Genomic DNA, 27439 nt, shown 5'->3' on the forward strand with positions numbered 1-27439 from the left:
GAAGGCAGCATGTCGCTCGGCTCAGGAGGCGCTGCTTGAAGAGAGCTGAGCTGAGATCCGTCATGCATTGCCGCTTGTGCTAGGTCAGAAATCCACCTCCACCGAGAAAAAAGAAACAATGAAAACGAGAAAAAAGGGCGCAAATGTGAGCAGATCACACTGTCACATTCAACAATTGGGAAATCAATTTCCTTGTTGAGAAAATCCGGGCTTTCTTGTGTGTCTGGAATGGCAATCCCCATTGGTCAATTGTTCTCCAGGACTGAAGGCGCGCACTTAATGCATAATGTCGCTGAAGTGACCTGATGTGGCCCAAAGTTATATAGGCAGGCAGGTCGCAGCTGAAGTTAATTCATCTTTTCATACCCTCATGTTTTGAGTGATACACACAAACACAGCCTCACACAATGGCTTTCACCAACGAGCCCATTGCCATTGTTGGCAGCGCCTGCCGGTTCCCCGGAGGTTGCAACACACCTTCCAAGCTCTGGGAGATGTTGAAGCAGAAGAGAGACGTGCTGCAGCGAATCCCCAAAGACCGCTACAGCACAGATGCTTTCTACCATCCAGAGCCAACCCACCATGGCACCTCCAATGCACAATATTCATACCTGCTCGACGACCACCCAGCCGAGTTTGATGCCAACTTCTTCAACATCCCACCCAAAGAAGCGGAATGCATTGATCCGCAGCAGAGGCTGCTGATGGAGACCGTCTATGATGGTATCTCCTCCGCCGGTCTACCAATGGAGAAGATGCGCGGGTCCGACACCGCCGTCTATGTCGGTCAGATGTGCGATGACTGGATCAGCATCATCCAGAGCCAGGCCGATGAAGTCCCTCCATACACCGCCACCGGTTCGTCCAGAAGTATCATGGCCAACCGGGTCTCATACTTTTTTGACTGGCATGGCCCGTGCATGAACCTCGATACGGCATGCTCGTCCAGCTTGGTGGCGGTCCATGAGGCCACTCAGACCCTGCGTAATGGTCACTCCACGGTCGCTGTTGCTGCCGGTGCTAACCTGTTGATTCATCCTGGTATGTTATCTGTGTTGTTCTAATCTGATAAAAGCGTCGTTGACATGATGTCTAGCTGGATATATTTCCGAGAGTAACCTCCGGATGTTGTCCTCATCCGGTCGATGTCGTATGTGGGACTCCTCTGGCGATGGATATGGCCGTGGTGAGGGTATTGCCTGTGTAGTTCTCAAAACCCTAAGCCAGGCCCAGCGAGACGGTGACCACATTGAATGTATCATTCGAGAGACCGGTGTCAACCAGGATGGAAGGACATCCGGTATCACCATGCCCAGCAACATTGCTCAGGCACAGCTCATTCGAGATACCTACCGTCGGGCTGGGCTGGACGTGCACAGTCCACTGGACCAGCCGCAGTTTTTCCACGCCCATGGCACAGGAACCAAAGCTGGAGACCCTCAAGAGGCAACGGCCATTTACCGGGCCTTCTTCACCGAGGACACCGAGCCGGAGCAGAAGCTTTTGGTCGGTTCTATCAAGACGCACATCGGACATACCGAGGGTACGGCGGGAATGGCCAGTGTCATCGGTACCTCGCTTGCCCTGCAGAATGCCGCGGTTCCCCCCAACATGCACTTCAATGATCTGAACGAGGCTATCATCCCGTTCTACGGCGCGTTCGAGGTTCCCACCTCGCTCAAGGAGTGGCCGGCGTTGAAGCCTGGTCAGGTCCGCCGAGCGAGTGTCAATAGTTTCGGTAAGAATTGAAGAGCCCGCATGTATGCCGTGGTGAGACTAACGGACACAAACAGGATTTGGTGGAACAAATGCCCACGCCATTATGGAGGCCTACATTCCGCCAGAGAAAGCGCTGCCGGAGCCCTCTCAATCATCGACTTTGTACACGCCCCTGATCTTTTCAGCCAGCTCCGTGACATCTCTCCGGGCGATGATCGCCAATCAGCTCGACTATCTCGCCGAAAACCCCGAAACAAGCATTCGAGATCTAGCATGGACACTGCAACATCACCGATCAACGTTGGCTTACAGGAAGGCCATTACCGGCTCTAATTACGACACCATTATCGAGAGAATGGAGGCTGTTGTATCTGCAGATGATTCCGAGTTCAACAGTCGATCCACGCAAGCCTCTGAGCCTCGAATCCTGGCTGTTTTTACAGGCCAGGGTGCTCAGTGGCCGCGGATGGGTGCCCGCCTGCTCGAATCGTCCAGCTTTGTGCGCAGTAGAGTCGCTTTCTTAGACGAGTGCTTGGCTACTCTCCCTGAAGCCGAAAGACCGGATTGGACGCTTCGCGACCAGATCCTGGCCGCCGGGGAATCGTCTAGGGTCACCGAAGCGGCTATCTCTCAACCTCTTTGCACTGCTGTCCAAGTCGTGCTTGTTGATCTCCTTCATGCAGCGGGTATTAAACTCCACTCTGTCGTGGGACACTCCTCAGGTAAGTTTCTTCTTCATCCATGTTTAACCAATGCTAATTGTGTACAGGTGAAATTGGCGCGGCATATGCATCTGGCCTACTATCTCCTCGCGATGCCATCCGGGTGGCATATCTCCGTGGTGTCTATGCTAAGCTCGCAGCCTCCCCGAACGGGGCTAAGGGTAGTATGGCCGCCATTGGTGCATCAGCAGAAGAAGCGCAGGAGCTCTGTAATCACGAGGACATCAAGGGCCGGATCTCCATCGCTGCTCTGAACTCGGGATCCAGCGTTACGCTGTCCGGAGATGAGGATGCCATTCAAAAGGCGGTGGATTTTTATGCTGGCCAAGGCAAATTTGCCCGTCGCCTGCGTGTGGATACAGCCTATCACTCTGCTCACATGCAGCCTTGCGCTGATCCTTATCTTGAGGCTATGGAGCGCTGCGGTATTGCTGTGCAACAGCCCTCTGGCGACAGACCGACTTGGTTCTCTAGTGTTTATCGTGATACTGTCATGGGTGCTAGCAACCTTACCCCTGAGTACTGGGTTCACAACATGGTGCAGACTGTTCTTTTCTCGCCAGCTGTCATCACTGCTGCCAAAAAAGCAGAGTCATTCGATATCGGCATTGAAGTAGGCCCTCACCCCGCGCTGAAGGGGCCTGCCTTGGATTCCATGGGCGAGCTCGACATGCAGATACCGTATACTGGACTGCTGGCTCGTGGAAAGAATGATGTGGATGAGCTTTCGATCGCTATGGGGTTCCTCTGGACCCAGCTTGGCTCGGGTGTAGTCAACTTTGACGGACTGGAGCGTGCCTTGAACGAAGATGAGAAGCCCAAAACCCTCCTTGTGGACCTCCCCACCTACCCATTTGATCATCAAAAGCGTTACTGGACGGAGAGTCGCACATGGAGATCTATCAGATCTTCAGATGCACGTCCCCATCCATTATTGGGATCGGCTGTCGCGACCACGACGAACTCGAATAACGCGCAGTGGAAGAATATCCTCAAGCCAGCAGAGATCCCGTGGATACAGGGCCATCGACTGCAGGGCCAGCTTATCCTGCCAGCGACTGCATACATCGTTATGGCTTTGGAAGCAATCAAGGCAGTAGCTGGAGATGCTGCCATGGCGCTGTTCCGAATGACAGACTTAGTGTTGAAACGCGCTATTGTATTCAATGATGACAACGCCAGCATTGAATCCGTTTTTAGCTTGCATATTCTCGAGTCCAGCGAGTCTCGCATCATCGCCAACTTTGCCGTTCACTCTGGGTCCCAGGGAGATTTGTCCTTGAGGGTCAACGTTGAAGGCCGGATCGAAGTAGAACTGGGCCAGTCATTCCCTGAGCGACTACCATTGATCGAGCATGATAAGTACTACAACGTGAATGCGCAAGACCCTGGGATGTTCTACACCGAACTCCAAAAGATTGGCTATCAATACTCGCCGCCTTTCCAGGGAATCACCAGTATCAACCGACGTCTGAACTTTGCTCATGGCACTTTGATCGATCAGTCAGGCGAGACCTGGGAGGACAAGCTGATATTACATCCGGGTATGCTAGACACAGCCTTGCAGACCATCTTCGCTGCATACGCCGCCCCTAAAGATGGACGACTTTGGTCGACGCATGTGCCCACCAGGATTGCCTCGATCGAATTCAACCCCCATTTTATCTTCAACCAGACTTCCAAGCCGGAAAACATTCCATGGGAGAGTAGCATGTTTGATGAGGTGTCCAGCGGAATTGAGGGCTCTTTCCATCTTCTTACTGAGGACCGGAAGCATACGTTCTTGCAAGCCGAGGGCGTTGCTGTGTCACCTTTCAGCCCTGCGCAACCACAGGATGACCTCCATCTTCTGAGTCATTTTAGATGGCTTCCAGCTAGCCCCAACGGCGCAGATTTGGAGCATGGCAAGGCTGCTGGTGCTTTGAATACATCGGTGACCCAAGATGTGGAACGGATTGCTTTATACTATCTGCGCCAATTGGGTAACATGAATGCCGAGGACCGAAGCAATGCGCTGCCGCATCATAAGCAGCTACTAAGGTGGGCAGACTCCGTTATTGACCAAGTATCAGCAGGTACGCATCCTTCCGTGGCCAAAGAATGGCTATCCGACACGGAACAACAGGTCAAAAAACTGGCAAGCAGGTGAGTCCGTCACATAAATATTGTATAGCAAATGTATGCTCATTAGCACAGGCACCAAGACTCCGTGGAAGCAAGATTGGTGGAGGAAATTGGCTCAAAGCTTTCGCTTGTCATCCGGGAACAGGGCGTTCTGACCGACTACATCGACGTAAATGAGGAAGCGCCTACAATCAAACTGGCAAATGAGCGTCTGGCCAGTTTGGTTAAGCAGATCACCCACCGCTACGCGCGCATGCAGATTCTTGAGATTGGTACGTCCCGCCGATGTTGTGCTTGAAAGATGTCGCTGACCAAATACAGGAGCTGGAACCGGTGATGTGACCAATGCCGTCGTTCCGTCGTTGGGAACCGCATTCTCCTCTTATACCTTCACTGATGTCTCCGATGACCTATTCAATGAGGCTGAGTTCCGCTTCCAACAGTACGAGGATCGCATGGTCTTCAAGACATTGGACATTCAACAGGAACCTACTGGTCAGGGCTTTGTCGCCGGCAAATACGATTTGGTTCTGGTAGCCAACAAGCTCCAGACGGCCGATAATCAAGAACAGGTTCTGTCTAATGTTCGTCAGCTGTTGAAGCCCGGTGGATACCTCATCAGTGCCAATCCGGCAACCGATAACCTGCTGCGTCTCGGCCTTATCATGAGCGATTGTCCGGAATGGTGGACTGGTGCCGACTCGGGTAGATTGACCTTGGACAACTGGGGGAGCCTTCTGCGGGAATGCAAGTTTTCTGGCATCGATACATCCACTCCGGTCAACGATGCGCTCCACGACATTCCCGTATGGGCTGCCCAAGCGGTGGATGAACGCGTGGAGCTGTTGCGGAACCCACTGGCTGCATCAGAAGAGTTCCCGGAGGAGATGCCTCCTTTGGTCGTTATCGGAGGAAAGTCACTGGCTAGCTTCCAGCTGGTGGACGAGGTTGCTGCCATCCTGTCGACCAAGTTCCCTGATGTGACTCGCCTTCCCTCGGTTGAGGCCTTGAATACCACTCCAATCCCACCTGAAGCTACCGTGCTGAGTCTCACCGAGCTAGATGGGCCAATAATGAAGTCGTGGACTGCTGACAAGCTTGAGTGCATGAAGGCGCTCTGGAATCAAGCAGGCAAAGTCCTGTGGGTGACAAAGGGGGCTCGATCCGATGAACCGTACTCCAATATGATGTCTGGTATCTCCCGAGTCGTGAAAGCAGAAAAGCTCGAGCTCAACGTACAGGTGCTGGACATCGAAGCTGTTGATAAGAACACCGCGTACACGGTGTGTGAAACGTTGCTGAGACACCACTTCCTTCTCGCCTGGTCGCCAGACAACTCAACCGAGAAGCTTTTGTGGACTTATGAAGATGAAATGGCCGTCAGGGGCCAACAGAAAGTTATCTCCCGTATTTATTCCAGTGAGCTAGAGAATTTGCGGGCCAACTCTGCCCGTCGGTCCATTGTGCACGAGGTCAACCCATCAACTGCTGCTATACGGCTGGCTGTCTCGGGCGAATCCTTCGAGCTGGAAGAGATCTCGTCCTTGAGCGTTGCCCCTGAGCTACCAACTATCCGGGTGCGTCAATCCGTGCTGCAGTTCCTCAAGCTGGACTCGGCTGGGTCTTTCATGCTCTGCATTGGCACCAAACAGGATGGTTCCGAGGCCACCGTTCTGGCTGTGACCCAGACTGCTGAATCCCTCGCCCCCATTCAGCCCGAGTGGGCAATTGAAATCCCCTCATCGATCGAGTTTGGCCGTTTGGCTCTGATGACCATGGCCGCTCGCATCGTCACCCAGCAGATCCTGGCGGTGGTCCCTCCCAAGGGCTCCCTGGTGGTGCACGAGCCGGATCATGTGCTCCGGACTGCCCTGGCCGATGCTGCCGAAAAGAGCCGCGTCGATGTGTGTTTTACCACGTGCCAGTCTGGCCGTGGCGAGGACTGGACTTATCTGCATCGTGCGCTTCCCGCCCGCCTGGTTAAGGAGAAGATCCCCAGTGAGCCCTCTGTTTTCATCAACCTCGAGGCTTCGAATGGACCGGGTGCCCGCATCGCCGAGGCCATTGCCAGCTGTGTGCCTCCGTATGGCGTGAAGGCTGACGCAGCCACCTTCTTTACCAACAAGTTGTACGCCCGCGCGGGAGTAGAGCCTGATGTCCTCGGCAACCTTCTTCAGGATGCTTGGAAGTGTGCATCCTCGGCCAGTTTGGCTCTCCAACCGACAAATTCCATTCCATTGGGCGAAGTCTCGTCTCACAACCCGGTAGGAGAAGCTGTGCAACTGGTGGACTGGGATATCTCCGTGGTACCAGTTCATCTCAGGCAAATCGATAATGACCAGATTTTCCGTCGTGATCGAACATATCTGATGATTGGTCTTGCCGGAGAGGTTGGCCAGTCTCTCTGCCACTGGATGGCCCGAAAGGGTGCCGGTTTCATTGTCCTGGCTAGTCGTAACCCCAAGATTGATCCCGCTTTCATTCGCGCCGTCGACGATGTCGGTGCAACTGTTCGACCGCTCTCATTGTAAACCTTTTTTCCCCTCATGCCAAATTTGATAATCATGCTGACCTCATTTTAGGGACATCACCAGTCGAGATTCTCTTCAACGCTTCCTCCGCGAGATAAAGCGCAGCATGCCTCCCATTGCCGGTGTGGCCAACGGTGCCATGATCATGGAGGACGTGCAGTTTGACAATTTGGAGTTTGAGGCCATGACACGATCCATGAAACCCAAAGTGCTGGGAAGCAAGCTGTTGGATGAGGCCTTCTATGATACTTCTCTGGATTTCTTCATCATGTTCTCCTCCATATCGGCCGCATTCGGTAACACCGGACAGAGCAGCTACGCCGCAGCCAACATGTACATGGCTGGCCTAGCCTTCCAGAGGCGTAAGCGCGGGGTGGTTGGCTCCGTTGTTGACTATAGTGCCCTGATGGGCCTGGGCTATATCAATCGCTCCGAAGACATCACGGCCGAATATTTCTTGTCGATCGGTGTGACGCTAAACTCGGAAACAGACTTCCACTATTGCTTTGCCGAGGCTATCAAGGAGGGCCAGGCAGCGTGTCACGATCGCGCAGAAGTAATCACTGGAATCAGTCCATTGGTTCTGAGTGATATTACTCGAGACCGTTTCCGGCGTGATATTCGTTTCTCTCACGTCAATTTGGAGCGCTCAAGCAGTCAAGCGGACTCGGGCTCCGGGGCCAATGCATCTGTTCGAAATCAGCTGCAAGGAGCCGGGTCAGTAGAGCAGGTCGAGAAGATAATTCTTGGTAAGATACTGCGCTTCTATTATATGGCAAAATAACTGAGCTAATGGCTTGTTTGTTTAGATGCCTTCATCGCACGACTGAAACAACTCCTTCAAATGTCTGCAGAACAGCCACTGGATCCCAACAGCACTCTGGTCGAGCAAGGCATTGATTCCTTGGTTGCCATCGACATTCGCGGATGGTTTGGTCGTGAGCTGGAGCTGGACATGCCAGTCATCAAAATTCTCGGTGGCTCTTCCATTGCTGATCTAATCAAGGATAGTATCCAGGACCTCCCGGAGACTGTCTTTGACCTTGAAAGCCTGTCTAGCAATGGCCCAGCTGAGTCTGGGAAACTACCTGCCGCTGTCCCCGAGAAAAAGCCTGCTACGCCAGCCAAACCAGAGGTCCAACCTGTGATCCCTATCTCAGACAGCAGGGAATCTTCTTCTTCCTCTTCCAGCTCAGACAGTGAGAGCACGAAGACGCCGTCGGACGACGGATCCAGCGACACCGAACCTGATGAGGTGACCACATATGAGCCTTTGATCGATGTGAATCTGCGCCAATCCATCATAGCATCAGCCACCGAGACAACAGTACCCATGTCCTTCGGTCAAGCCAGATTCTGGGTCATGCAACACGCGTTGCAAGATCCTTCTGCCTTTAACATGGGTCTCTGCTGGCGCATTGACGGTTCATTGAATCTAGACAAGTTCAGAAAGGCCGTCTCAACTGTTGCTGACCGACATGAAGGCATGCGCACTCGCTTTTTCTGGGGTGGCGAGCACCAAGATGTGCCCATGCAAGGAATCCTCTCGCAGTCGATCATCCAGGTTGAAGCCAAGAAGGTCGCCAACAAGGGAGAGGTGTATCGCGAGTTGGATGCTGTGCGACACTATGTGTATGATCTCAACGACTGGCAGCTCGTGAGAATACGGGTTCTCTCCTTGTCACCCACAGAGCACTATACGATCATTGGAAACCATCACATCACAATGGATGGCTTGAGTGTTAGGATCCTGATTGATGAGATCAATAAGGTCTATCTAGGAGAGAGTCTTCCCCGACTTCCCAGGGAGTCACAATACTCTCACTTTGCGCAGAAGCAGCGCCAGGACTACAGCAAAGGGCGCTTCCAGAAGCATATTGACTATTACAGAACGATCATTCCAGACAACGAGCCACCGCTCGAGCTGTTCCCTTTCGCCAAGGTTCAGGCCAGAACCGAGCAGACCCAGTACCGGTATGTATCGTCTATGTGAGAAATGAATAATCGTTGACCTTGGGTCTAGGACTTATCGAGCCGATGTGCGTCTCCAGCCCAAGCAAGTTTCCCTGCTCAAGCAGGTCTCGCAAAAGAGCAAATCGACCAGTTCCAACCTCTATACTGCCCTCTTGGGTGTGCTTCTGTTCCGCTTGTTGCCCGACACAAAGCGAGTGATGATCGGACTTGTCGATGCCAACCGCAGCGACCTTGCTCTGAGGCAAACCATAGGCTGTTTGTTGAACACATTACCCATCCGGATGGACCGGCCGGACAGCAGCACCAAGCTGGATTCGTTGATCCAGACGGTGCGCGATACAGCCTACGGTGCTCTTGAACACTCGGCCGTTCCGTTTGATGTCCTTCTCAACGAACTGAAGCTAGATCGCTCTGCGAACGCACCACCTGTTTTTCAGGTGCTGATGGACTACCGCATTGGAAGCAATGAGCGGGGTGCATTTTTCAACGGGACAGGTTCCCGTGAGAAATTCCACAACGCTGGAACTGGATTCGACCTTCACTTAGACGTTGTCGAGAATTACGAGGGTGATGCCTTGGTCAGCTTGGAGGTGCAACAAAGTCTATATAGCCAGGAGCACGCAGAACTTCTCGTCAATACTTATGCGAACCTTCTTAAGCAGTTCACCACAGCCCCAGAGACCCCACTGGAGGCCGCTGAATTGTGGGCACCAGAAGACATCTCTAGGAGTATACGACTCGCTACAGGTTTGCCATTCCCATCCTCAGCTGTATACCTTGTTTCCGGCTAACTATGTTTATATAGGCCCTGCGGCACCTATGCAATGGCCTCAGACTGTTGCCCACCGTATTGACCAAATGATTCAACAAACTGGAAAGAAGACCGCCCTCAAGGATGGCAGTGGCAAGAGCTTGACCTACAAGGAGATGGGTCGCCGTATTGACTCGATCACCGAGGCCTTGCGCAAGGCGGGCGTTCCCAAGGGCGCTGTGGTTGGTGTGATGCAAGAGCCCAGCGCTGACTGGATCTGCTCGATGCTGGCCATCTTCCGTACTGGTGCTGTCTATTTGCCACTCGACCTGCGCAACTCTATCCACCGGACGAAGAGTGCTATTCAAACCACCAAGCCAGTGGTCCTGCTCGTTGATCACTCCACAGCCGGCGCCACTGACTCTCTTGATGATTTTAATGATAAGGTGATCAACGTCTCTTCGGTGGCCACTGGCATTAATCCCAAACGTACGCCGAATCTGGCCGTTGGGGACTCGTCCGCGGTAATCCTTTTCACCAGTGGTTCCACCTCTGAGCCCAAGGGTATTCTCATCAACCATGCAAACATGATCTCCCAGCTCGAGGCCTGTTCAATGCAGTATAACTTCTCCGACGCGAGGCCACTGGTCGCTCTCCAGCAATCGGCCTATTCCTTCGATCTGTCGCTCATCCAAACTTTCGACGCTCTGTGCAATGGAGGAAGCCTCTTCGTGCTTCCTGCAGACAAGCGTGGAGATCCCACTGAGATCGCCAAAACAATTCGGGAGGAGAAGATCAGCTACACCATGGCGACCCCATCCGAGTACCAGATGTGGCTCAGCTCCGCAGCAGAGCCACTTCAACAGTGCCCCAATTGGACCCTTGCCGCTATGGCAGGTGAGGGTGTCCCCCCGCGTCTCTTGCAAGAATTCCTTGCCCTTGACTTGCAGTCTCTTCAGCTTCTCAACACCTACGGTCCAGCTGAAACATCGCTTGGATCTACCTGGCAGGGTCTGATCGAGTATCGCAAGCCTGACCTTGAGCTCCCTCTAGCTGCAGGATATGCTTCACCGAACGAGGCGATGTATATTGTTGATAATGAACTTCAGCCTGTTCCGGTTGGTGTCCCTGGTGAAGTCCTGATTGGTGGTGCTGGTGTCGCCCCTGGCTATCTCAACATGGACGCTGCGACGAAGGAAAAGTTCCTCCCATCGCCATTTTCCCATCTGGATAGCAACTTCACTGAGAACAAATGGACTACCGTCTACCGCACTGGCGACTGTGGCTACCTGCGAAGCGATGGCGCCCTCGTCCTAGTTGGCCGTATGAATGGCGACACTCAGGTCAAGATTCGCGGCTTCCGAGTTGAGCTAGGAGAAATTGAAAACGCCTTGCTCGATACTGCTGGGGGTTCGTTGACCGCCGCCGTCGTGACCTTGAGAGAACAGGACGACGTCCAGTACCTGGCCGCCCACGTTGTGCTCTCTAACCAGAACTCACCTGCCAATCCCCAAGAATTCCTAAACAATCTCCGGACGCGTCTGCCCGTGCCAGACTACATGATCCCTTCAGTCATCGTGGCCCTTGAGAAACTACCATTGAACGCTCACTCAAAGGCTGACCGATCTGCAATCCGCCAGCTGCCTATCGACTTCCTCGCTGAATCCAACTTCACGCCTTCAACTGACCGAGAAATGACCCCAACTGAGACCTCTCTTGCAGAGGTTTGGCAACAGGTTCTTCCTGCCTCTGGCTCGCTGACACTTACCTCTGAGTCCAACTTCTTTCAAGTCGGTGGTACCTCTCTGCTAATCGTGAAACTGCAAAAGGCGATCAAGGAGAATTACAAGGTCGCACTCCGAGTGAACGAACTCGTGACCGCAAAGAAGCTTGCTGATATGGCCCTATTGATCGAGAACAGAGAGGCTCCTACTCAGATCGACTGGGAAGCCGAGACTGCTGTGCCCGAGCTCTGGGCCAACGAGTTTAGTGTGCCCGATCTTAACCCACCCGCTGAGCAGGATGGTCTACGGATTCTGGTGACCGGTGCCACCGGGTTCATTGGCCGACACACTCTTCCCAATCTGATTGAGTCACCCAAGGTGTCTCAGATATTCTGCCTTGTCCGTGCCGGAACTAACACGGATGCTCTCAAATCGTCAGACAAGGTGTCTATTCTCACTGGTGATCTCACCGCAGCCAATCTCGGTCTGGACAGCGCCGAGTTCAATCGTTTGACTGCAGAGACTGATCTCATCCTGCACTTCGGCGCCGTTCGCTCCTTCTGGGATGACTATGGCGCTCTGCGCAGTGCCAATATCAGTGCGGTGAAGGATCTGGCTCGTCTTGCCCTTCCTCGTCGCATTCCTTTCCACATGATGTCTTCCGGCGCCGCCGGAATCTTCAACGACTCTACCGTCCGGGCTCTCTATGAAACCGATGCTACTCTCCCAGCTAGTGGCGCGCCGCCTCAGGATGGCAGTGATGGCTATGTAGCCTCCAAATGGGCAGCCGAGCGCTTTTTGACCAATGTGTCCGAGCAGCTGCAACTGCCGGTTGTCTTGCACCGGTTTGGACCTGTGCCTGGTATGGGACCTAATACCGACAACGCAGAGCTGGAATCCGACGAGATGATGAATGAGAGTCTGGTCCTCTGTAACCGGTTGCAAGTCCGTCCCGCCGTTCACCTCCTGAATGGCTGGCTGGATCTCGTCCCAGCCAACCTTGTTGCCCGCGACATCACCGCAGCCGTCTTTGACAAAACGAACGATTCGAAGCTTATCAAGCTATCCCATGCTGCATCCACGCGCACTACCTGGTCCAGATTCAGACAGGAGGTTGAGCAAAATGCCGAATTGAAGAGTCTCCCAGAAATGTCGGCATTGGCGTGGATTGGCGAAGCCAAGAAGGTTGGAATGAGCCATGCCATGACTTCTCATCATCTGGTTATCCAGACTGAGACTGGCGATCTGTTTACCAGACGGTGATCAGATTGATTTATAATAGTTACCTTAATTCCTGTACTTAATTTGTTCGCTTGGTGCAATATATGTTTATATCTTTGAAGTGTAGCACGCATTAACCTATGCTTGTAAAATGTAAATAGAGTGAGTCCTGGCTCCTCAACGTGCAAGGGGCTTTAAGCACGAAAGATGCCTATCCTGATGCAGGGCATTGCCACGATTCTTGTGAGCCCTGGGGACCTCAGAATTCCTTTGCTTGATTGTGATGACCGTGTACTAGATGCCATCAGTGGCAAGCTCCTCCAGTGCCTTCTCATTGGCCTCCTTGGCTTCTTCCTGGGTCTCATGAAGCCGCTTCAGCAAAACATGTATCTCCATGGCGAGAATACAGCCGGTGATCGCTGTCCGAGCTCGGATTCGAGAAACTCCTCGCCACCCTTGCTGATGTGACTAGGGCAGTCATTCCAATATACTTTTCATAGCAAAAGCAGGTTGTGGCTTGCTATTTTCAGCCAGGCAATAGCAGCGGGTATTAGATGGAAGACCGCAAGCTGCTTAGTACCTCGTTTGAGGTCTTCCTCGTCTGACTCTTGTCCTGTGCAAAGTGCCTGGGGGCTTTCAAAGAGAGCACGGAAGATCAGAAGAGCAACCTGGCTCAGCCTATCCTTCGCAACACGAGCAGATGCAAGTTTCGCAAGGAATGTAGCACAATTGAGACGGTGTACCCCAGACATCGAAGCAGCGTGGTTCAACCGGAAATGGGACATATTGCCCACCAAAAAGGGTAGATCGGTCCACAGTGTCCCTTCGTTGGTTCGTGCGATATCAATCCCATTAAGTCCGCGTGAGGTCTAGTCAACGGCCCCATTCTTTGGATGCGGAGGATGTCGAGGACGAGTCCCTCGTGTTCCGGCGCTTCGGCGGAGATGTTTCACCCCAGCTCGTAGTACATATACCACAGGGTGTGAATGTGGACTTCGAGGGATTCGACGCCATCGCCAATATCGCAGTATCGGCTGGTTACGACCCAGGTCCGGTTCTGAAGGCCATGTCTCGGACTTCTCTGAAGTCACCCTGAGCGATAGACTGGTGTGTGTCTTCCTGGTCTCTGCAGGCATGGTGGATTATTGCGGTAGAAGGTGGGCAGAGAGCTCAGTAGGGAATCACGGATGTGGGTCATTTTAAGCTGGCAATGTTGGATTCAATTAAATTTTAAGGGAAATAAGGCAGTGGAACCAGCCAGGGCTTTAAATATCTGAATATGACTCGTGTACGCTGAACTATTTTCTTTGTTGGTTGTCGGTGACAGCTCACAACCCCCCAAAATGGGATCATCCAAACACGCTGGTAAACACCAGCCCATCCATATCAAATCTGTCTCCACACTCTGACCCCAGATGCAGCATATAACCCTGTATATATCTATATCTACTGCGACGCCCTCCTCATCTCAACAACCGTCTCCTCCGACCGTCTCCCCAAAAGCCCATCCGTCGACGCCGCATCTTCCTCATCAACCAGCAATGGTCCACGGACATTCAAACTATCGATGCCTTCATTCTCCTGAATACGGTATTCATTCGACACAACCCCAGTCTCCTGATCCTGCTCATCCGTGTATCGGTCGTTGTTATCGGCGTTGTTGCACCGCGGACAGACCACGGACCGACGACAGGAGAATTTGCGGATGAAGTTGGTGATGTATTTCTTCAAGACGCCTCGGGCAAATGCGTGTCCGTGGAGGAGACTGGCAGTATATTAGTCTCATATTCATATCGAATGTTGATGTTGAAGATAGTGTGGTGGTGGACATACCCCGAAACCAAACAAGCCAGATTCCCATACACACACACCATATGTTCCCTGACCGACGTCGACAGCGCCAGAACAACAATATACACGAGAATCAAATACACCGCGAAGAACGCATCGAGCAGCATCTCGGGTGCCGAGTATCGCCCATATCCGCGTTTCTTGTGGTAGCCGAGGATGAGGAGAGCGGAGATGCCGGAGAGGGTTACCTTCACGTCGTCAGTATTAGCTAGCATTTATTTGAGGCTTTACGTAGGTAGATGCATACCGGAATAAGCTGGTTGATAGACGCCGTGCGATCCCAGTCAATTATCGCCGCAGACAGGTTGAATGGGAAGGAGACAAAGGCAACGAAGAAGAGAGCGCGGCGGAGGCGCTTGAGAGGGTATTGGGGGGAATGGGGTGATTTTTCCATATTGCTGATTCGTGATATAATCAAATATGATATGCTTGATTCAGAATACGAAATGTACAACATGATCTTCATCTTATATCTGGTTTCCCCGCCTGGAATACTGTTGCCTGACTTGGCCCCCAAATCCTGTCGACGCAAGCCTTGCGGCCAGCCTATCGAAAAGTGGTTGCCTCCACAGCTTAGTTGGACCCTGATAAGATGGTGGATCTATATTTAGTTGACTTCTTGTTTTGACAGGGATATTCGAAATCAATAAACATCAAATAGTGCAGTAGATACAGCCACATCGGGGCTTAGAATAGTGTCATATAAAGAACATCTCAATCTATCGACGTATCTCATCTGGTATACACGCTATGGCATGTCCAATCGCAAAAAGAAAACACGACCAGCTCTAGTCCCAATACACAACAAGCCACCCCGAACCACCCATTTATACTGTCGATAATTCGGGGGCAGCCAAAGAATCCTCTGCCCACCAAAGACCACCCAGTGATCCTGAACGCCAATCTGTCTCGGGACTTTGGAAGATGCACCGGGATCGTTCGCGTCTGTGTGGGCAATGTTAAATATTCCGTGGTCTGTTTCTAAAGTACCATCCTCTAAAAAGCGCAACGACCTGTTGTATCGCTCGCTCTTTATACTCTTCTGCAGCGTCGTAGTGTTTATGTCCCAGACTGTAGTTTCATGGTGTGTACTGCATGCCAGCCATAGACCATCTGGCGAAAAGGCAATAGTACGGATCCAAAATTGTTTGGTTTCGATGGTGCCGATCGTTTTGTGCGCCCTTGTCTCCAACAGCTCGATGGTCCCGTATATAGAGGTGGAGGCTAGCCACTTTCCATCTTCAGAGAATGTCATGGCACATATCTCGTCGGTGTGGCTAGTCGTCAATATACGCGGGGATGCGTATGTTGCTGTTTCCAAAAGTGTGATGTTTTTCTCTTGCTGTCCTGAGCTAGAGGCCAGCCACTTACTATCCCGCGAGAAGCACACACTACTAACATGATCATCGAAATCTGATGGCATCTGTACAAATTCATCGTTTTTCAAATCCCAAACTGCAATGGGACCTTTCCACGCGCAGGATGCTATCCATCGGCCGTTCGGAGAAAAGGCAACATCCCGAATTGAACTACCATGTGCCTCGAGTGTTTTGAGCAGTGCGCCGCTAGCTGTCTCCCAGATCTTGATTGAAGGATCCTCAAGGGCAAAGGTGGCTACCTGGCAGTTGTCTGATGAAAAGGCAAGGTGTGCGACAGAACCACTATGGCCCTCAACCGTTTCCTGAGGCGCGTCTTTGGAGATGTCCCAGATCCTGACTGTTTGATCAACCGAACCACCTGCAAGTCGCTGACTATCCGGAGAGAAGGTCACGCTCTGGACTTCATTCGTATGCTCCGTGAATATCCGAAGTGGTTTTCCTGTCATCAGGTCCCAGAGTATAACCTTGTTGTCGCCACCACCAGAGGCCAGCCACCGACTATTTGGCGAGAAAGCAACACTCATCACTCTTTTTGTATGGCCTGAGAGTGTTTTAAGTGGCTCGCCCGTCACTATATCCCACAGTCTGATTGCCGTGTCATCTCCCGCGGATGCTAGCTGCGAGCAATCCGGCGAGAAAGCCACACTGCGAACATTACCAGCATGGCCCCTCAATGTCTTCAGCGGCATGCTGGTGATTCCATTCCAGAGCATGACGGTACCATCCCATGAACACGATGCTAGCATAGCTCTGCGCTCTTCAGCATCAAAACTCAGCTGTCCACTATCGCATGAGAAAGCAACATCCCAGACAATACCTGCGTGGCCATGGAGTGTGCGCAGCAAAGCGCCAGTAGCTGTTTCCCAGACTCTGACAGTATCATCAGCTCCCCCAGATACCAGGTGTCGACCGTCGGATGAGAATGCGACACTGGTAATATCACTGATATGACCTTTGAGATCCTGTAGGAATGCGCCCGTCACTGGGTCCCTGAGCTTGATAACGCAGCCATTTCCACCAGACGCAAGCTTCTGGCCATCTGGAGAAAAGGCGACACTCTTCACTTCTGTAATGCCTGTCATATTCCCGAATTCGTCAACATAGTCTTCAATTGTCTGTCGCAGTGCACCTGTGGGTGTGTCCCAGAGCTTAATTGTACCGTCATCTGAGCCAGACGCTAGTCGACGGCCATCTGTTGAGAAGGAAATGCTATTAACAGGCCTTGTATGACCCTCGAGTGTCTGCAGAAGGGCACCCCAGCTCCGTTCTACCCTTGGTAGCTGTTTTATTGGTTCTGGGATTTGATCCTTGAAAATGTTCCGCACAATGCAGGACTCTGGCACAAATATTAGGGCTGATGAATAAAGCTGCAGAGGGGCAAGATCAGCAACTTCGCGATTTTTCAGAACGAATCGCTTTGCATCTGATAGAAATTCAGTTATTGCGCTTTTATTATCCTAGAATTATTAGTTAGACTAAATGGAAATACACATGGCGTAGAACAGACTCACATTCTCTGGTAGCTCTAGTTTTGCAATGCATAGAACGGCTTCAGAAATCAACCCGAGAATGCTCATCGCTTCCAACCAGTGCAGAAGGTGTGTTTCAAGGAATTTGTGTGTCTCCCCACCATCTTTGATTACAAGGCCACTCTGTTCAAGATGATTGGCCCAGTATCGACATGAGTATTGCAGCTCGGGTGGAAGATTGGCTTGAATAGTAGCATCGTCAATTTCAGTCCTCAAAGTCCCATCGTTCGGGAGGCGACAAATATTTCTCCGCAGAGGGCTATCACTTCTAGTTAATGTTTCGAGGCATCTTGAGACCAGAATTTGGTGTTTATCCTGCTCGTTGACCCAAAGACGTATTGAAGACCCCGTGGGTTTGTGGACAATATTGCACCTGTCGGATTGAACTAGAAAGTCGCGAAAAGACTGGTGGAAAATCTTGATTGGAGACTCTGGATCTTCTGGGAGATCAAGGACAGAATATAATGGGTTCAAAGTAGACCTCACCTGATATTCTGGGATATCAAGTAAAAGCGCCAAGGAACGAATGGACAAGGGCTCTGAAAGAACGATGATCGTTCCCACGATTTGTTGAAATAGTTGTATCTGGTCATCAAGCTCGTCGTAATTCCCGCATGAAAGATAATTCTCCAAAATCTGTGCGTAAACATTGTCTAGGGCTTTCATCGAAGAGTCAGGGGTGTTGGTATCGAGAATTCTCTCCAGGCTTTTTGGAGGGTCATTGGCACTTTTCAAGTATCGGTATATCGCCGCAGCGTATACGAAAAGCCGGTCTGCTCTTTTCAAAAGCTCAGATATTTGATCTTCCCTTGGCCAACTCTCACCCAAGCCCTTTGATTCTCGAATCTCCCGCATATGATGCTCGATGTAGGTGCGAATGTCTCTCTTGGTCTCTGGTTCATGGGTCTGGTCAAGGGCCAAATCATAAAAGATTGTACTGTCTATCTGCTGGAAATTAAAGCGAATCGCAGTTTCCGGTCTGCTCGTTATGAAGATGCGATATGTTTGTCCGGGCCTTCTTTCACCTTGTGCGAAAATCTTAATGATGCTAGAAATCTCTGGTTCGACACACTCGTCCAGAGCGTCGATGATGAGGATCAGGGGCCCTATTTCCCCCTCTACCTGAGAAAGTGGCTTTTGAATTATTTCTTTCCATTGAAAGCTCAGGGATTTGTCGGTAAATCCCTGCTGATAGGTGTTGCATATCGAGTTTCGTGCATGTGGATCTTGCTCCGCCAGTTGTTTGGCAATCGACGTAACGAGCAATTTCGCATTGCCTCGATCTCCTTGGCCTCTTGAAAAGAAAAAACTCCCAACCAAGTATCCGTCTGCGTGGAGCTTCTCAGCGATAGTTCGCGCAATTGTCGATTTTCCAGTTCCAGCCACTCCCTTTAGCCAGAATATTTCCTTTTCGTCATCGCATTGCGCCCAGGCTAGAATGATTGCGAGAAGTTCCACCCGAGTATTTCCGAGGCACGTTGAATGTTGGTTGTCTCTTGAATCGAAAGCTGCACCGGGTGCGAATGGGATTGAATCCAATCTATCGCGGAGACGATTTTTGGCGTCGCGTTCGCGGTCTTCTTCGTTTCGCTGAGGCAATAGAAGAATGAGTAAACGTCTGGATGGATTTAGGCACGACTAACCTTTAATTGCTCCTGTAATGACCGAGAAATCGAGTTCCAATTGTCTGTCATTTTCTCAATATTCTTCCATTCAGTGCTGTTGATTGCCTCCAGGTCTTTTCGGATCTCTTCTTGGTTGCTGTCAATATCCTTTAGGATTCCATTCCAATCATCAGATACCGTGAGGTTGCTGAGAAAACGCCAGGGTTTCTTCTTTGACAGATACAGAGCGAAGCGAATCTCGTACTCCAGGATTCGGGCATACAGTTTAATCATGCTTTCTCTGGCCGAAGCTTCAAGAGCCTGGGAGCTGCTGCTTTATCATCAGTAGGAGTCTCGGGAAGCCTCGACTGTCTTCACGTCAGGGAAGCATACCTTTTCGGCTTTGTTCCTATAGCATGCGCAAAATAATTTTCCTCGATGACTCTGCATCTAACCAGAATTTTCGAAACACGATTGAATCCGTCGACGGCATCAGTCTCCTCAGTAATTGTCCTTGTCAAGATCTGACCACCATCAGCACAGTGTAATTTAAGCGAAATCGAATAAGCTGCTCACTCACCGGCAGAACAACGAGTATGCCCGCCCATGCCAGCGCCGCGTGAGGATCAGCAGCAACAGCGGCTGAGATGAACCCTTGCGTGGATTGAATAAAAGACACGGCCTTGACAACCTTTTCTTTGACATTGACGCGGCGAGTAAAAATTTTCACCTCGCCTTTTTTTGAAAGAGCTTCAAGTTTTTCCTGGACAATCGTTTGGAGATGTTCTGTGATGTCATTTTCAGTGAGTGGCGACTGGCCTTCTTCATCGCAATCTGAGATTTCTGAATCGTCTGTTGTAAACAGAACTGTCAGTGGCCCATTAATTAGCACACTGATTTATTGAGATACCTGTTGCATGCAACAAAGCATTTTGAAAGCTCCGAAGAAGTGTCTTCATGCGCGGGTCGTCTTGCAGCTTTTCAAGCGCTTGTTTCCACAGGTCGGAAGTAGCCGATGAAAGCGAAATCTGGTTTGCCCCATCTTGAGGTTGAATAGAGAGCGAATGGTTTTCTTCCTGGTCGTGGTTGGACGTATCGCGTTCGGAGTTGATGGTGGTGTTGAGGGAAGTTGGCGCTGGAGGGGAAGTCGAGGCAGGTGTATTGCTGCCTGAGGCTTTTGTGCGATGAGCCCTCCAGAACCTTTTCAAAGACGCCATTCTCTATCAACATAACAGAGTTGAGAAGAGTGAAATTAAATCGATTATCTAGGTACGATAATGAAAGAAAAACATTACCTGTCCACATGTATAAGAATGATATAATCAATCAATTGAGGTTAGCGCTTATCAATATGGACGAGCCCCTGTAGATTCATTATTCGGCAAGGCTGAAACAGCCTGGCTTACTGTTTCAACAACGCGCGAAAGTCTTGCATTTCATTGGCTTGTATATTGATCAATTAGAATGATCATTGTTGTTTAACTGGTGTAGGTTTAAATATGATCATATATACAGTTTATGACAGTCCCATGGTCTCTACTAAACCTACCTGACAAGGTTCGGCCCGTCCCGCTGTCGATGATATCGAAATGATATCGATTAGAGATGAACAAAGATAGCCGCTTGATATTTACTTCAACTGAATTCCCCCCGCCACGGTTAGATTCTTGCTGACTGAATCTGCTATTAAGACACGCAGATTTGAAACATGGGTCTCCATCATCTGTCAAAATACATGACAACATCCCTTTTTTTAAAATCCCCCCGACGCCTGACAAACTCGGAAATTCTGGTCGTGTCTTTTCCTTCCTGACTCATCCTCCATAGATCTTGGGCCTTGGGGCACTGTCGAAAATGTCCTAAAAACCCATCATGTGAGTACACTTTGTCTCGCAGTGCACAAGCATTTTCATCGACCCTTGAATATCTCAGAGCTTCTTCTAGAGCAATTTGACACCCACTGCAACAAACCCCATACTGGACGCTGTTACTTGCCATGTTGAGATATGGAAGAGCAGTTGTAGCCATGTATCGCAGTATTGGTGCTTCTCCACCGTGGCTCGCTAATGTTTTGGTAATATGTTTCGCTGCCAGAATCCACATTCTCTTCTTACGCGATCTCTCATCCATGGAATATATCCCCGGTATCGACTTCAACATCGGAATCGAATAGAGCACTGTCTTGGTTGGCTTGAACCACTTTTTTGCATCGGCAAGAGCTATCACACGAAGCTGTGTATCGTTCTCGACACAAGAGAAACAGCATCTCATGTGCAAGGGGAGAAAGAGAAAGCCGCCAAAGGAGCCGCAGAGATGACAGTCCCGTATACAGAGCAATTTGAACAGACCCTGCAGTTTGAATCAGGATGCTATTTTTGTCCTTAGAATAGCACAGAAAGCTCCAAGAGCATGGGTGACTGTTGCTCGATACCCACGCATTGTGCTAATGATCTGGTGGGCACGGATATTGACCTGGCGGAGTTTGAACAAAGAGTTGAGATCCAGAAGGTGGCATATTTTATGGACGACTTCCAGGGGAAGACATTCGAGTGATCCAAGTGTGGCCGAGGGGGCACGGACTGGCTCGAGTATAGAGTCGCGGATTTGCTCATCGTCGTGGGTATCAACATTGATCACAGCAAGGTCGAAATCTCGACGATGATACGAAGCCATGTGTATGATTTCATTTCCATGTGCTCTATCAAATTGATATCCATCTTCTTGTGCTCCTTTGGCATCCATCAAGTCGAACGACAAGATTGAATCCGGATGTTGAACCTTTCAAGTCCTGGAGAAGGGGTTATTTAATATCTGCACGTGATCAACGTCAATCCTGCCTCAGGCACTCCGGCATGCAGCGCTATTGGCGCCAGGGAGGAAGCCTGTACTATAGATGTGTAATATAGGAAGATATTGAATTATGGTCATCCACTACCTAGGCGCAGACACCAACATAATCTCACTCTTGAACTTGACTGTATCCTTCTGATCCAGATATGCGAACACCGCCTCGCCCTTAACATACCAAAACGTATTCAGATTATACGTCTGAAAATTCGGAGTGCACATCGCAGGAACCGTAAACCGGACACAATACGATACATCCTGATATTCTGAACGATCACGCGTAGGATAAAAGACATGATCGTCCATGTTCCGTATCGAATCCACCGTTTGCGAAGAGTATTCAATTGCATCAAAAAATAATCCCTGACATCGAACCCCAGCCACGTTTTTAAGACGAATATTAACGGATTTCAGCGTAATCGGCGGGAGAGGACAGTCATTTGGACGCGTCTCTGCCGATGTCCGTAATCGTAAAGAAAGATACGTCTCTCTCCCAGCGGCAGCGATGCTAGGGGTAGTGAAGACTGCTTTCAATCTCAGAACAGGAAAGCTGGTAAACGCATTCCTGATATTCTCTGTCATGGACCGCTGTCTGCTTCTGGCTCGGTAATATGCTTTCTGGACATTCAGCGCGACCCGTTCCATTGTGCTGATGGTTGAATCTGCGTATTGCAATCGCCGATAATCCGCTGCTGACATTCGGGCTGTTGTGAGGGCTATATCCCGCTCACCCTGTGCGAGGACTTTGCCACTCCCATCGTGTTGGATTTGTCGCGCTGCGATGATATACGCGATATACCCACCGCCTGGACTCCCATAGGCACCAGACAGCACAACCGTCCTCGTCGGAGGAAGCGCATGTCCTGCGTCCCCTTCAAACCCGTCCACCGCACGCCACGACTGACTCCACGAGCGACGATCCCTCGTCGACGTTGAAGTGTATCGCTGGACTTGGGCGGGGACCGTGAATGCAAAACGCACGCCTTGATCTCCTTGGGCTGGACTGACGTATCCGACTTGGTTGAGGAGCGATACTTGGTCGTAGACGGAGGATTTTCCTTGTCTGATATATGTCTTGCTTATGCCTTGGAGAATGAGTTCGACGGGACCATAGTTGTTTGGGTGTATGCCGTGGATGCTGCCCGTGATGACATCGCCCGGTGCGAATAGTCGGTTTTCGTCGAGGGTTATGGAGAGATTTGCGGGGGGCATTTTGAACACATGGTGATAGAGGTAGATAACTGCTGGTTGATTCAGTATTTATTTGTTGATCTGTCAGCCTCAGCCTCATACATGACATCACAAGGCTCGCAGCCGTGTACAATTCACATGGCAGCCTGACCATCAGTCGTGGCAGTGTTACAAAGGTGGACCAAGATCATCGATCTGAAAGATCTGTTAAGCATACATACTAGTTTGACTACTAGGTTATGACGAAATAGCAGATATTGTTAAAACGAGGTATCATCATTTTAATCGAGATTATATACAATCACAATACCCGGGATTTATTCTTCCAGCTTTAGAGAGCAGCCGCTCCCTGAATCAGAGTCTGCAAACCAGGAGGATTGGCCCCAATAAGCTCATTAACCTTGTTACCCTGGTAAAAGACCGCAAAAGTCGGCATCGATCTTATGCCGACTTCCTGGCTGATTTCCTCCTGCTCATCGACATCGACCTTGTAGAATGCCACATTGCTGTAATCCTGCTCATTCGAAAGCTTCTCAAAAACGGGCGAGATCATCCTGCAAGGCCCGCACCAGGTGGCCCAGAAATCAATGACAACAGGCTTGTCGCCGTTGATGATTTCTTTGAACTGGGCGAAGCTGGAAGATCCACATTAGCAGTGACGAGGAGAAGGGGATAGATCCGGTATACTCACGAGGTGATAACGGTAACAGGCATCTTGACAGGAGGGTTTTGGATGATTGGGATGAAATAAAAAGAAAAACAGAAGATGAGGGGCATTCCGCTCTCTTTAAATGCTGTTCAGCTCGAATACCCCGCCGCCCCACCTCAGCCGCAGTTCTCAGCTGAAAGCCAACGGGCCAATCAGCGGCGACAAAAGCGAGCTTTCCACTGATTACTGGTTTGATGGTGTAATGAGTCTACTGTGTGATGTCATTGAGTCTTCAAATATTATTCACATTATATTCAAGTATAAACGATAGCACACTGACACGGGTCTATAAACTCTCTCACTACAGTAGTGGTTTATCATTATGCTCTATTAACTCCACCGGCGCAGGATAATAATTGTTCAAGTCCCCTTATAGAATTAGCTATATAAAATATATACAAATACAGTTATTGCCTCAGGCCCTTTATGTTATGCGTATCTTAGATCCCTCTTATTAGTTACTATAGCCACGATAATGCATAGCCACGCATTGTGGCCATGCTCATTCTGGCCAATGGAAATGTTTTTATGCAGAGATGCCCGAGATATCAGGGATTGCCAATGCTATTGCATCAATACGAATAAAATGCCATTTAAATCAGGCTGTGTTAGTCATCTACCTATATAATGACTCTCAGCCTCGCTTGCCCATTTTCTGATGCAGCTGCTTCCATCCCATAACCCCTTCCATGTTTCGCCATGCGACCTGGTCTGTCTGCTCGTCAAATTCGACTGATGACTCTGAATCCTGGTAAATGGGATGATCCAATAAATTTCCAGTTACAACCAGCATTTCTAGACCAAAACACCCCATATAAAGCACTCTCATATGTCTGGGGATCGTCGAAAAACCTTCAAAAAGTCACCTCAGATGGACACACAACCAAGATAACAGTTAATCTGAGAAATGCATTACGGCGTCTGCGTCGAGAGGACGAACAAATTGTATTATGGGTAGATGCAGTGTGCATTAATCAGTGGAATGTGGGCGAGAGAAACCAGCAGGTGGCAATGATGCGAGACATCTATGCCCAATGTGAAGAGGTTGTTGTCTTTCTAGGAGAGTCCTGGAATCCTTTGTTCAGATGCAAAACGTCCTATCGGACAACTGAATTTTATTTTGACAACCGAGATCGAGAGAGGATGGGTGATTTCCAACATCGGAGGTGGGAATGCAAAAAACAACGAGGAGACATGCCCAGTGAAGTTGATGTCTTTTGCTTGCTTCGACTGATGGCAGAGGCTGTATCGGATCCGGATGTGCATCCTTGGTTTCATGAAACAATGCAGTCTGGTGCGGAATCCCAATATTGGCAATATCTGTTCGAGATATTGCGACTCATGATGCAGGCCAAATGGTGGAGTCGAGTATGGGTGGTTCAGGAGATTGTCGTCCCTGATCAGGCTTCGATATGCTATGGATCTGCAGTTGCACCATGGAATATGTTGGTTCAGGCCACCAGCTTCTACACACAAGATCGCCAGACACAATCTGCATCAATGCCTCATGAATATCGATGTGTACTGGATGACTATTCTCGCAAGATTATGGAGATCCATAGTATGCGAGAGAGCTGGCGAACTGGTGAAAAACCATCCCTTGTTGTACTACTGAAGCAATTCAGTGCTCGAGTATCCTCGGAGGAGTGCGACAAGGTGTACGCCCTACTTGGTCTCGCCACGGAGGAGACGCGGATTTCTCCAGACTACTCACTCTCCTTACCTCAGGTCTTCCAGAACATCGTCCTGGCAGATATCGGCCACCGGAAAAGTCTGTCCATCTTGGTTGGGGATCTCAGCCGAAAAGAACGCGATGATATTCCCTCGTGGGTGCCAGACTGGACTACTGCGTCGAATGATCTGGTCAGTCGTCGAGTCAAATGCATCAGATGTTATGGCGCGACGCTAGAGTCTTCCATTACCACTCTTCGAGTCTCAGAGGGAGCGCTTGACTCTCTCTATAGTGAGCTTTGCGAAGTTATTTCTCACAAAAACAGCTTATCCCAAATGCGCGAGCTGGAGTCTCGTTTTCTCCCAGCAATTAAGCAACATTATATGACCACCTCTGAATCTTGTTTCCCTTTTTTCGAAACTGGAGATGGGCAAGTCTCGACACTCGGGTCATATGTCGACACGGTGATAGCTGTTGGCAACCCCTCATTCTCTGCTGCAGATCTGACCAACTCTGTCCATGAATGGATGTTTCTTCATGAAAGATATGCCAGTCTCGCCGAGAATCGCCTTTATGATAACCAAACCGCGGGGGAGTTGTTTTATTCGCAGGCAGTGAGACCCCATTCATCATGCGAGAAAATGCGTTTCAGCCTCGGACAAAACCATTTTACGGCACACCGCTTTTCAAGCTCATTGGAGATTGCTATGCCCACGGCGCCATGGATGGCAGGGCGCCAGGGATAAGTATACCGCATCCTTTCGAACCATCGTCCACTTATAGGTGGGTTAACCCAGCATCCAAAATCCTATTGTATAACTGGATATCCAAATACACAAAAGAGACGCTACAGAGGGCTACCTTATCTTGGATAGAATTTGTGCAGCAAAGCGAGGCTGAGCTAAAGAAGCGCCGCCGACACCCAATCTCGGGTGATATTGCTAAACTAAACGATATGTGGCAGCGTGCAATATCTGATGGTCTAATACACGATGATGAGCGCAGGGAATATGAAGCATTCAGACGATTTCCTGAGTCTACTACGGAACCTTTAGAGGCGAACTTGATCGATAAAGCGCGTGGGTCTTATGAAGAGTTGGTTTCTCTAAACCGGGATCTATTATTCGCTCAGGGATGCATGAAAGACGCAAAATACCGTTTAAGATTAAAGCTCCAACTAGTAAGTTCTATCTAGATTTGTGTGGTAGTTGAAGCTAACTTTGTGCGACTCAAGATGGGGTTTTACACTCTAGTATAATATGGGGATATCATCAATGAAACTTCCGCGATGGAGAGTCCCTGGGGCATCCGATACACCTGCAATGGCATGTAGAAACATAAGATACCATGTTATATGACCGGCAATCGATTTCGGATGTAGATTCCAAACGCAGAAAGATATAGTCAACCTCTAGGGCCAACCAGCCGGCGTCGTGCGTGACTCCACCCATCTCGATGTCTTTATGTAACGTCCGCATCGGACACGTTCTTCGACGGGTATGTTTCTCACTACAGACGAAGCGAAACAGGGCCGTGGGCTGTCTCGCGATCAACAGATACTAGCGATCTCTTCTATCGGGGCACCGACAACCAGGTCGATAGCTCGTTCGATGGAAATGAGTGGTCCCTGCTCTTACGGCGTGGAATTCCATCGGAAAAATGTGATCAGTACCAGTATTCGATCTCTGAGATTTTTGACGATCTGGTGTTCGTTGCAAGGGGAATGGTGCACTATTGAGAGGGAATGTAGTATCTGGTTAGCATCTAGCTGGTCACAGGGAGTACATCACATAAACGTATTATATGAAATGAGGTTGAAGCTGCTACCACCGCCATGGTGAGAGCAAGACATGAGTAAAGAAAGATGTTGCAGAGCGACTTTGACAAAACA

The 27439-nt window shown here is 50.2% G+C and overlaps 7 protein-coding genes across 7 annotated transcripts; 2 read left to right on the forward strand and 5 right to left on the reverse strand.

Annotated features, from left to right (window-relative positions):
* Positions 1-407: 407 nt before the first annotated feature.
* On the forward strand, positions 408-12808 carry ASPWEDRAFT_175532 (uncharacterized protein; the record flags this gene model as incomplete). The annotated part of the gene is made up of 10 exons (XM_040831370.1): positions 408-1041; positions 1097-1738; positions 1794-2441; positions 2489-4586; positions 4638-4837; positions 4887-7092; positions 7148-7845; positions 7906-9070; positions 9120-9817; positions 9876-12808. 10 exons carry the CDS (start codon positions 408-410, stop codon positions 12806-12808), a joined length of 11922 nt encoding a protein of 3973 aa, XP_040685912.1.
* Positions 12809-14452: 1644 nt separating this feature from the next.
* On the reverse strand, positions 14453-14743 carry ASPWEDRAFT_44326 (uncharacterized protein). The gene has a single exon (XM_040836240.1). The coding sequence runs from the start codon at positions 14722-14724 to the stop codon at positions 14494-14496; it is 231 nt and encodes a 76-aa protein (XP_040685913.1). The 5' UTR covers positions 14725-14743; the 3' UTR covers positions 14453-14493.
* Positions 14744-15279: 536 nt separating this feature from the next.
* ASPWEDRAFT_161656 (uncharacterized protein) lies at positions 15280-20258 on the reverse strand. Its single transcript, XM_040829814.1, has 6 exons — positions 20040-20258; positions 19710-19981; positions 19523-19653; positions 19169-19460; positions 17508-19115; positions 15280-17453 (listed from the first exon to the last, which is right to left on the reverse strand). The coding sequence occupies exons 1-6, from the start codon at positions 20086-20088 to the stop codon at positions 15366-15368; spliced, it is 4440 nt and encodes a 1479-aa protein (XP_040685914.1). The 5' UTR covers positions 20089-20258; the 3' UTR covers positions 15280-15365.
* Positions 20259-20746: 488 nt separating this feature from the next.
* On the reverse strand, positions 20747-21871 carry ASPWEDRAFT_61976 (F-box protein; the record flags this gene model as incomplete). Its single annotated transcript, XM_040838608.1, has 2 exons — positions 20747-21478; positions 21548-21871. 2 exons carry the CDS (start codon positions 21869-21871, stop codon positions 20849-20851), a joined length of 954 nt encoding a protein of 317 aa, XP_040685915.1. The 3' UTR covers positions 20747-20848.
* Positions 21731-23309, reverse strand: ASPWEDRAFT_656080 (uncharacterized protein). The gene is made up of 2 exons (XM_040838803.1): positions 23270-23309; positions 21731-23217 (listed from the first exon to the last, which is right to left on the reverse strand). The coding sequence occupies exons 1-2, from the start codon at positions 23274-23276 to the stop codon at positions 22061-22063; spliced, it is 1164 nt and encodes a 387-aa protein (XP_040685916.1). The 5' UTR covers positions 23277-23309; the 3' UTR covers positions 21731-22060.
* A 38-nt stretch (positions 23310-23347) lies between these two features.
* Positions 23348-23911, reverse strand: ASPWEDRAFT_161658 (thioredoxin family protein). Its single transcript, XM_040829815.1, has 2 exons — positions 23859-23911; positions 23348-23802 (listed from the first exon to the last, which is right to left on the reverse strand). The coding sequence occupies exons 1-2, from the start codon at positions 23879-23881 to the stop codon at positions 23499-23501; spliced, it is 327 nt and encodes a 108-aa protein (XP_040685917.1). The 5' UTR covers positions 23882-23911; the 3' UTR covers positions 23348-23498.
* A 664-nt stretch (positions 23912-24575) lies between these two features.
* ASPWEDRAFT_31168 (uncharacterized protein) lies at positions 24576-26806 on the forward strand (the record flags this gene model as incomplete). The annotated part of the gene is made up of 3 exons (XM_040833509.1): positions 24576-26162; positions 26201-26728; positions 26783-26806. 3 exons carry the CDS (start codon positions 24576-24578, stop codon positions 26804-26806), a joined length of 2139 nt encoding a protein of 712 aa, XP_040685918.1.
* Positions 26807-27439: the final 633 nt, after the last annotated feature.

This window comes from Aspergillus wentii (genome assembly GCF_001890725.1).
Source record: "Aspergillus wentii DTO 134E9 unplaced genomic scaffold ASPWEscaffold_7, whole genome shotgun sequence".
Classification (NCBI taxonomy): Eukaryota; Fungi; Ascomycota; class Eurotiomycetes; order Eurotiales; family Aspergillaceae; genus Aspergillus; species Aspergillus wentii.

Coding starts and splice junctions, on each gene's coding strand:
- ASPWEDRAFT_44326 (XM_040836240.1), bottom strand. CDS start 14,724: ATGCTGCTCGATGCGTTCTTCGCGGTGTATTTGATTCTCGTGTATATT.
- ASPWEDRAFT_161656 (XM_040829814.1), bottom strand. CDS start 20,088: ATGAAGACACTTCTTCGGAGCTTTCAAAATGCTTTGTTGCATGCAACA. Junction 19,982..20,039: donor TGCTTTGTTGCATGCAACAG/GTATCTCAATAA, acceptor TGTTTACAACAG/ACGATTCAGAAATCTCAGAT. Junction 19,654..19,709: donor GCATACTCGTTGTTCTGCCG/GTGAGTGAGCAG, acceptor GATGGTGGTCAG/ATCTTGACAAGGACAATTAC.
- ASPWEDRAFT_161658 (XM_040829815.1), bottom strand. CDS start 23,881: ATGCCTGTTACCGTTATCACCTC. Junction 23,803..23,858: donor CCTGTTACCGTTATCACCTC/GTGAGTATACCG, acceptor TGGATCTTCCAG/CTTCGCCCAGTTCAAAGAAA.